This window comes from Teleopsis dalmanni, chromosome 2 (genome assembly GCF_002237135.1).
Source record: "Teleopsis dalmanni isolate 2A chromosome 2, ASM223713v2, whole genome shotgun sequence".
NCBI lineage: Eukaryota > Metazoa > Arthropoda > Insecta > Diptera > Diopsidae > Teleopsis > Teleopsis dalmanni.
The window spans coordinates 17,239,035-17,248,903 of record NC_051847.1 but is presented as its reverse complement, the minus strand read 5'-3'; the positions used below and the strand labels follow the sequence as shown (position 1 = coordinate 17,248,903).

Genomic DNA, 9,869 nt, shown 5'->3' with positions numbered 1-9,869 from the left:
TTACCTATTTCGCGTTTTTCTCTTAATTTTTCAGCACCTCCAGCCCACCATTCTTGAAATTCTTGTATACTGAAGCTTGTTGAATCTCGCTCTTTTTGCAAATCGGGATTTACACGAGACGGTATTATACTTTTCTTTTCAGGCATTTTAATTGGCTTATAAATATAAAAATTTCTTTCAAAATTAATGTTATATCAATTCCAATTTGTTATATGGAGATATCTATAAAGAATACCGATTCTAAATTATATCACAGATGGCAAAATAGAACCGCACACAAATTCTTCCACAATATCGACGCACAAACTAAATAGTTAATGAAAAGTTGTGTTCTTTTAAAGCTTCATTTGTCATGCTTATGAGCTTTCTTATCAATAGAGTGTTCTCTTAAGTACAAAGGTAACTCATTTTTAAGAGAAACAGTACCATTCACAAGCAATGAGATGGTTTTTAAAAATATACGTGTGCTCAGTGCTTATAGACCAGTATTTGTTTAGAGTAATTATATCTTATGGAAGACCGATAAAACCAACAGATAACAAGAGTTTCAACCTTTTAACTTTTAAATTATATGTCTTTAGTATAATAAATATTTTTCTACTTTTTTTATATACAGAATATGTAGTCAGAACACATTGAGTTGAAAATTAAGATCCTTGATTGATCATGAAATCTAAAGTAAACATAGTATTCTTTTAAGAAAATCTAAAGTTATAAAATCTAATATAGATCTTATGAGTGTATCAGGTAATTCTTTAACTGTTTAATTGGTGAAAGTCGATTTTTTATCTATCTTTTAAACCATAAAGTTTAATCCAAAGGTTAGTTATACCACAGATACATAAACTTTTATATTAATAATGTTTTAAATGTATTCGTTTTCTATTTTTCGTTTTCTATATTTTATATTTTGACCGTATTAGTTCGAGTAAATTGGGGTAAAGTAAATTGAAATTTCCTGGGGATTTTTTGCACTCCACTTATGTAAATATTTATTTATATATATATGTTATTGCGCTTATTTATTATTTTTGGTTAAAAGTTTTTACGTCTTAGGAATAAATCAAGACAATTTCTGTCACTCTATCACAAAGGGTTCGTGTATACAAAATTCACCAAATGTAACGTATATCTCATGAAAATTATAATATCTCTTAACAAATGTGTATCCCTTGCGATTTTCATATTTACAACCAGTAAAAAAAGCTACTTAAATAATTATGATGAGTTTACATATATTAGAAATATTTAACTATATTTTAAATATTTCCTATAAGTCAAACTAAAAACAACATTCATATATAAAAATAATACTTCATAGTTACTCCAGCAATCAATCAATTATTTATATCAGCTATTAAAAGTAATAATAAAATACAAGAAATTAATTCTATTTTTATCATAAAATCAAATAACAAAAAATTACTTTATTACCCATAACAACCTAAAACAAATACATACAACATTTTCAAACAATCTTTGTACTCGTATGTTTTATAGATTAGATTTCATAAACGGTTTTAAGTGCTCATGGAACGATTTTGGAACTGGTTGCTGATTAAGTGGACTTTTCTTAGCCGCTTCAAACAGACGCTCATAAACATTGCCATCATATGAACCCAAAGTTGAAGCCAATGTACAATCACGATAATCAAAACCATCACAAATAGCTACTGCATCAGGTCGTATTTTTGTTAGAACTTCCTCCAAACGGGTTTGTAAAGAACTTATCTCGATAGGCGTCAGTCGTTTGAACTAAAAAAATAATTTCTCATTTAACAAAAGTGGACACCGTTTCTACTTTAAGTTCGGTTTACCATTAGAATATCTCCCATGAACTTAAGTACAGTTTGTACCAAAAATAGTTCTAAAAGATTTTCAATAACTTTGTTAAAGGATACAGAACCTGAATTAGCTTGCAGGCTTCGGAACTGTTTTAAGAAAGTATCTGCTATGAAGGCACGTCCATGTAACTGTAAGTTCCAAACTATTAACATTTTCAAGGGAATGTAAAATTATGTTTAATTTCTACCTCTGCTGCCTGTATAAACTCAATGCCAGTATTGTTCGCTGCTTCATGTTCAGTTTGGCCAGACTTCAAACGTTGAGATAAACTCTCGTAAGCAGTTCTAGTTTTTCTAGCTGCAGAAAACTGTAAAGCTTTTACTAAGTTTTCCCAACTACCCGTCCAATTTCCAAACTCTTTATTTGCTTCAGCCAAATACGCCGTTGTTGGTGCCAAAGGTTTACCAGAAATCACATTACGCCAAGACTTCATTAAATATCTACCGACTTGTAGAAGTAATACAGTATTTTCTCCTTCATATGTACAAGATGCAGTCGCGCCAACAAAAAGATTACCCAAATTGGCAGAAGTTAAATACCCATGACCACCGCAAGCTAAACGTAAACGTTCTATGCCATTTGTGGAGTCATAAGAACTTAGAGCTTTCAGTGAACATGCCATGGCATGCATTTCTGGTAAACGACCATATTCACCGCCCTCAATTTCCTTCGATGTGAGTACATACAACGACATCAAATAATTGGAGGCTAACCGATATGCAACTCCTGTAGCTATTTCAGGAAATAGTTTCATCTGCTGAGTGACATGATCAATAATTTGTGGCTCTGGTTCACTGTAAAAAATTTTCTTTATTTGATTAACAATGGATTATATAAATATTAAACTTACTTAGGATTTATTGGACTTTGTCTCCTTACAGCTGAGTAACGTGTAGCAATTGTTGCAGCCATTGAAATAAGCGTTGAAGCATTGGAAGCAATCAAACAACGCACATAAACCATAGCAAAATAGGTTAATACCGATGCAGGGCTTTTTACGAATGTACCATCAGGATGTACTTTAGCATTTCTCATCAACATTCTTGTACGTGGGATCCTAACATTCTTCAATCCCAAGAATCCATTGTTTACTCCATAGAAACCCATTTTTTTACCTATATCACCAATGTCAATACCCGGTAATGGCATGTGTGTTTCTTCATCTCTTACTTGCACAAAAAACATTTGTACACCTTTCGGTTCATTGTCTATATAAAGCTGTGCCACCACAATGCAGTAATTCGAAGAATGGCCCACTATAATCAAGAAACCAGTGGATTAATTTTTTAATTTTATTTTGAGGTGGTTGATGATACTTACATCCACCAGGCCACCATTTATATGCTGATATGGTTGGAGTATTCAAAATAAACTCATCAGTTTTACGATCATAATCCGCTCTGGTTTCTAAACCTCGCAAAAATGTACCATGACCGAGTTCGGTCTGTGCATAAGTGGCTGAAATTTGGAAATTTGCTACCCGCTTTCCAAACTCTTCATATTGCTCATCTGTGGATTGTTGCTTTAAAGCTTTCACAACCATTGCAAATTGCACACCGAACGGATTGCCCGCCTTCATAGCACCCGCAACATGGATTGAAGAGTAGAGGGTTCTTAAAGAGCAGTAATATGTATTAAAATAAAAAAAACTTTAAAAAATGCTAAATAATTACGGCCAAATATCATCTCCTCCTGGATTTCTTTCCTCTTGAAGTTTTCTCAACTTCTTAGCGGCTTCGATTGACTCCATTATAGATTGTTCGTAGATATCTTTATGTGATTTATAGAGAAACAAATCAGCATCCTCTTTCAAGTCCTGAAACATGTAGTTTTCTAAAATTAAGAGATTTATGTTTGATTAATCATATAGATAACATAACGAATATTTTTAGAAACAGAAAGTATTAAGACCAAAAAGTGTACAAGGAATTTACATTCAATACAACGTAAAATTTTGCATATTTTTAATAATCTGCATTACAAGCTAAAGAAATAAATTAATTTATATATCTATTTCAATGGAAAGTAACTTACACTCTTTCCATCAAATCTTAAGCACTTATCCGAGTAGAATTGATTAATTCTATCTTTTAACTAAAATAAAAATTTAATTATCGGAACTAATAACATATGTGAAGATATCTGAAGTGCAATTAATTTAAATTAATTAATTATTCAATTAATATGAATTTGAAATATATATGCATATAATTATTTAAAATACAAACTGTTATATAAATTTAAATAGTTAAATAGTATATCTGAAATACTTAAAATAAGAACTGCACATATCTTGTATATTAAAATAATACATATATATTATGTACTAAATAAATTAAAATTTAAAAAAGTGTTCTTCAAATCTTAATTAAAAGGTAGAACGTCAGTTTTTTTAAACTTTTAATTATTTTAGAAATATAGTTTATAGCAAGAGGACAAGATCTTTCTTAGTTGCAGAGTTAACTTTTATAAACAAGATTTCCGCTTCAGGTATTTTAGAGCTCAATGGACCTTCCCGAATGCGGAGCGTGTAATAGACTAACAATAATAGACTGAATATAATGTATAATATTTTAGACTATTCTACTTTACATATGTTTGATGAAATTAAAATAAATTTTATATGAAATAATATTTATTGTATTATTGTATAGTATTATTGTATATAGAGCCGTATCTGTTATTTGTGCAGATATATATGTATTGAAAACTATTCGACTTTCGAACCCCCAGGTTCAAGAAGAAAAATTATTTTTAAAATTTTTGTGTAATCAACAGATCTTATCTCTGACAAATATAAATAATTTTTATTATCTTAATCTGCACACCAGTATATTATTTTAAACTTTTCACAAAATCACGTACCTACCACTGGGGTTAAGGGTTGCATCAATTTGCTTTAGGTATATAACAATGTAAATAAGTTTACATTACAATTTTGAAGTAATTATCGATGTAGTTTTAATATATTAATAATAATAAAACTAATATTCCTTCATTATAGTTATAGTTATATTAATTATGATTAATATATAAACTAAATTTATATGTGTCCTTAAAAATTTTTTTAAATAATGCACAATTTCATTAAATTGTAAATATATAATTATACTTTTATATCAAATCACAACGCATAAAAATTTAAGAGTAATATATCGACAAACACTAACCTACGTCTCTCTTGAATTTTAATTTTTCAGCTCCACCATGCCACCAACTAGCGAAATCTTCAACTTTGAAACTGGCTGCATTACGTTCCTTTTGTAAATCCGGATTCACCGTAGCAGGAATTAAACTTTTTCCAGACATGATTTCTCAATTATAATAATTATAAATAAAAATCAATACACTATCTGCAAGTCTTTTGTGTTCAAACTTTTTATTTACAACGTCCACTTCCAGAAGCGACTATCCGGTTACTGAAAACACAATTTTCTGAAGACCAGTAAATGTGTTTTTCTAACGAAAGTCAGCGTAAATGGCAAAAGCTTTACGTTATTTTCTTGAATACTCAACTAGATCAGGCCGAGAATGAGTAAATAAGCTTTTGCCTCTTTTGATAATGCATTATCTCAAATGAGTATTAATAAGAAAGGGAGTCGGAGCATATCATTATCATTTAAATAAAATGCGTTACATTTATTGTGCTAGGTTAGTGATAAATATAAATATAGTGAATAATATTTTAAAAAAAATAATATATTTATTTAAAAACGTATGTATAAAATACATACGTGAATGTCAAAATAAAATTAGAGCATATATATGGGCGTACACAGATTTCTTCCCCCTAGATTTCAATATTTCATTATTATTTTGAATAAAAATTAAATATTACTTAAAAGAAATTAATTAATTCGGCTTTTTAATTTTTTACTAATTTACATACATATATTTCTTAAATAATAGTTTTTCCACTTTATGCTTGCATAAAGTATATGACAATGTCATATCAGTATACGAGCTTCTACTGATTTCGGATCTGGGTAGGCTTATGTATATATATCCGATAACAGCGAAACGATTTTTAAGTGCTGAAGTTCATAGGTGTAAATGTGTTAATTATATTTTAACACAATTTTAATTAGTTTTGTAATATAATTTTACATAAATTAATTTGTTTTCTTCGTATACCCATTGTTCAGTACAGTGAACTTAGGTTAGAACAATTTTTTATTTTTTATTCAATATTATGAAACTAAATGAAAACATGTTATTATATTGCTTACTATTAACTGAAACCCGATAGTATAGACTGCTTGCTCATTAATTCTTAATTACTATTAAATACTTAATTTGTAAAAGTAACAATTAACTATATTCAATTAAAGAAAATTGTAATTTACTAAATAATGATTTCAAAGATCAAATCGTGTACATTAACATAAATTTCTAGATTGATTATTTATTGGAGCTTCATAAAAAATACGTTGGTGTAGTTTTTAAGAACTTATTGCAATAAGAAGATAAAATACGATCGAATTCAGGACTAACTAGGAAAACCTATTCATTAATTATAATATATCAGTTATAGTCTTTACTGAACGATTTTGTAAAATAACACCAAAGCGTATCTTAGATGAACTCTACATTATTATGAAGCTAACATATTTTAAATTAAAATATTTTATATTTCAATCATGTCTTTTATTATGTATAGGAGAATTGGATATATATATAAAAAAGTGGCAAATTTTCGTTAATAAATTTTTAAATTATATGTGTTTTATAGATTAGATTTCATAAACGGTTTCAAGTGCTCATGGAACGATTTTGGAACTGGTTGCTGATTAAGTGGACTTTTCTTAGCCGCTTCAAACAGACGCTCATAAATATTGCCATCATATGAACCCAAAGTTGAAGACAATGTACAATCACGATAATCAAAACCATCACAAATAGCTACTGCATCAGGTCGTATTTTTGTTAGAACTTCCTCCAAACGGGTTTGTAAAGAACTTATCTCGATAGGCGTCAGTCCTTTGAACTAAAAAAATAATTTCTCATTTAACAAAAGTAGACACAGTATCTATTTTAAGTTCGGTTTACCATTAAAATATCTCCCATGAACTTAAGTACAGTTTGTACCAAAAATAATTCTAAAAGATTTTCAATAACTTTGTTAAAGGATACAGAACCTGAATTAGCTTGCAGGCTTCGGAACTGTTTTAAGAAAGTATCTGCTATGAAGGCACGTCCATGTAACTGTAAGTTCCAAACTATTAACATTTTCAAGGGAATGTAAAATTATGTTTAATTTCTACCTCTGCTGCCTGTATAAACTCAATGCCAGTATTGTTCGCTGCTTCATGTTCAGTTTGGCCAGACTTCAAACGTTGAGATAAACTCTCGTAAGCAGTTCTAGTTTTTCTAGCTGCAGAAAACTGTAAAGCTTTTACTAAGTTTTCCCAACTACCCGTCCAATTTCCAAACTCTTTATTTGCTTCAGCCAAATACGCCGTTGTTGGTGCCAAAGGTTTACCAGAAATCACATTACGCCAAGACTTCATTAAATATCTACCGACTTGTAGAAGTAATACAGTATTTTCTCCTTCATATGTACAAGATGCAGTCGCGCCAACAAAAAGATTACCCAAATTGGCAGAAGTTAAATACCCATGACCACCGCAAGCTAAACGTAAACGTTCTATGCCATTTGTGGAGTCATAAGAACTTAGAGCTTTTAGTAAACATGCCAGGGCATGCATTTCTGGTAAACGACCATATTCACCGCCCTCAATTTCCTTCGATGTGAGTACAAACAACGACATCAAATAATTGGAGGCTAACCGATATGCAACTCCTGTAGCTATTTCAGGAAATAGTTTCATCTGCTGAGTGACATGATCAATAATTTGTGGCTCTGGTTCACTGTAAAAAATTTACTTTATTTGACTAACAATGAATTATACATAAATATTAAACATACTTTGGATTTATTGGACTTTGTCTCCTTACAGCTGAGTAACGAATCGCGATAGTTGCAGCCATTGTGATAAACGTAGAAGCTGTGAAAGCTACAAAACAACGGGAATAAACCATAGTAAAATAGGTTAATACCGATGTAGGACTCTTTACGAATGTACCATCAGGATGTACTTTAGCATTTCTCATTAACATTCTTGTACGTGGGATCCTAACATTCTTCAATCCCAAGAATCCATTGTTTACTCCATAGAAACCCATTTTTTTACCTATATCACCAATGTCAATACCCGGTAATGGCATGTGTGTTTCTTCATCTCTTACTTGCACAAAAAACATTTGTACACCTTTCGGATCATTGTCTATATAAAGCTGTGCCACCACAATGCAGTAATTCGAAGAATGGCCCACTATAATCAAGAAACCAGTGGATTTATTTTTTTATTTTATTTTGAGGTGGTTGATGATACTTACATCCACCAGGCCACCATTTATATGCTGATATGGTTGGAGTATTCAAAATAAACTCATCAGTTTTACGATCATAATCTGCTCTGGTTTCTAAACCTCGCAAAAATGTACCATGACCGAGTTCGGTCTGTGCATAAGTGGCTGAAATTTGGAAATTTGCTACCCGCTTTCCAAACTCTTCATATTGCTCATCTGTGGATTGTTGCTTTAAAGCTTTCACAACCATTACAAATTGTACACCGAACGGATTGCCTGTCGGCATTGCACCCCAAAAGTACTCTGACATGTAAAGGTTTCTAAATGAGCAATAATTAGTATTAAAATAAACAAAACTTTAAAAAATGCTAAATATTTACGGCCAAATATCATCTCCTCCTGGATTTCTTTCCTCTTGAAGTTTTCTCAACTTCTTAGCGGCTTCGATTGACTCCATTATAGATTGTTCGTAGATATCTTTATGTGATTTATAGTAAAACAAATGGCTATCTTCTTTTAAATCCTGTAACATGTAGTTTTCTAAAATTAAAAGATTTATGCTTGATTAATCATATGCGCAAGATAAGAAATATTTAAGCAAACTCAAGCAAGTACTTGACAGAAATTGGTATTTATTTTAATCTAATTTTTCTGTCTTTGTTTTTATTTTAGTGCAGTGTAGCCTTTGAATAAAAATTTAACACAAGCAATATTTTCATCAGAGTGATTAAAAACGATTTATTATATAATTACAAAATTAATCTGTAATAATATTAATAAAGAAAAATGTTTAGTTCTACATGTTCAATAATCGACATACAAATTTTTCAATTTTTTGGTAATCAACAGATCTTATCTTTGTGAAATTTGAAATAATGTTTATTATCTCAATCTGCATACCAGTGACTTCGTTTAAACTTTTTACTAAATCACTTACCCACCATAGGTGTTAGTAGTTATAATAATTAACTAAATTCTTTAGATAATTAATTTTATTATATAATTTATTATATTATTATTTAAAAGCTTTTAAGATTTTCTAAAACAGTAAACTATTTTTCAATTAATTACATAAATTATTACATAGATTACATAGATTATTATATTTATTATAATTTCATCATCAAATCAAAAGGAATAAAAAGTTGAGTTTTTTATTGTGAAGTACTTACCTACGTCTCTCTTGAATTTTAATTTTTCAGCTCCACCATGCCACCAACTTGCGAAATCTTCAACTTTGAAACTGGCTGCATTACGTTCCTTTTGTAAATCGGGATTCACCGTAGCAGGAATTAAACTTTTTCCAGACATAAATTCTCAATTATAATAATTATAAATAAATATCAATATACTATCTGCAACTTTTTTCTGTTCCAACTTTTTATTTAAAATGTTCGCTTTCATGAACGACCGTCTTATTACTAAACATAAATTTTTTCGAAAGAAAAGCCTTAGTAAGTGGCAAAAGCTACTACTTTTTTAGCTTTTTTAAATAATCAATTTGATCAATTTGATTTGATAATAAGTAATTTAGTCAATTATTTTTCTTTTCTTTTTCCTCTTATGGAAAAAAAGGAATTTCCTTCTTATGAGCATGCATTATTTGGTGTGTGTGAAGCAGATTAGTTAACTAATTATTAATTAATAATTAT

The 9,869-nt window shown here is 29.8% G+C and overlaps 2 protein-coding genes across 2 annotated transcripts; both read right to left on the bottom strand.

The window, feature by feature from the left end:
* Positions 1-1,479: 1,479 nt before the first annotated feature.
* On the bottom strand, positions 1,480-5,254 carry LOC119680759 (probable peroxisomal acyl-coenzyme A oxidase 1). Its single transcript, XM_038093721.1, has 7 exons — positions 5,016-5,254; positions 3,519-3,678; positions 3,166-3,458; positions 2,696-3,101; positions 2,033-2,639; positions 1,818-1,973; positions 1,480-1,755 (listed from the first exon to the last, which is right to left on the bottom strand). Exons 1-7 carry the CDS (start codon positions 5,152-5,154, stop codon positions 1,495-1,497), a joined length of 2,022 nt encoding a protein of 673 aa, XP_037949649.1. The 5' UTR covers positions 5,155-5,254; the 3' UTR covers positions 1,480-1,494.
* A 1,275-nt stretch (positions 5,255-6,529) lies between these two features.
* On the bottom strand, positions 6,530-9,552 carry LOC119680760 (probable peroxisomal acyl-coenzyme A oxidase 1). Its single transcript, XM_038093723.1, has 7 exons — positions 9,390-9,552; positions 8,598-8,757; positions 8,245-8,537; positions 7,775-8,180; positions 7,110-7,716; positions 6,895-7,050; positions 6,530-6,832 (listed from the first exon to the last, which is right to left on the bottom strand). Exons 1-7 carry the CDS (start codon positions 9,526-9,528, stop codon positions 6,572-6,574), a joined length of 2,022 nt encoding a protein of 673 aa, XP_037949651.1. The 5' UTR covers positions 9,529-9,552; the 3' UTR covers positions 6,530-6,571.
* Between the last annotated feature and the right edge of the window lie 317 nt (positions 9,553-9,869).

Coding starts and splice junctions, on each gene's coding strand:
- LOC119680759 (XM_038093721.1), bottom strand. CDS start 5,154: ATGTCTGGAAAAAGTTTAATTCCTGCTACGGTGAATCCGGATTTACAA. Junction 3,102..3,165: donor TAAATGGTGGCCTGGTGGAT/GTAAGTATCATC, acceptor TCTTGATTATAG/TGGGCCATTCTTCGAATTAC. Junction 1,756..1,817: donor TCATGGGAGATATTCTAATG/GTAAACCGAACT, acceptor TTATTTTTTTAG/TTCAAACGACTGACGCCTAT.
- LOC119680760 (XM_038093723.1), bottom strand. CDS start 9,528: ATGTCTGGAAAAAGTTTAATTCCTGCTACGGTGAATCCCGATTTACAA. Junction 8,538..8,597: donor GGAGGAGATGATATTTGGCC/GTAAATATTTAG, acceptor TTGCTCATTTAG/AAACCTTTACATGTCAGAGT. Junction 7,051..7,109: donor AGTTTATACAGGCAGCAGAG/GTAGAAATTAAA, acceptor TGGAACTTACAG/TTACATGGACGTGCCTTCAT.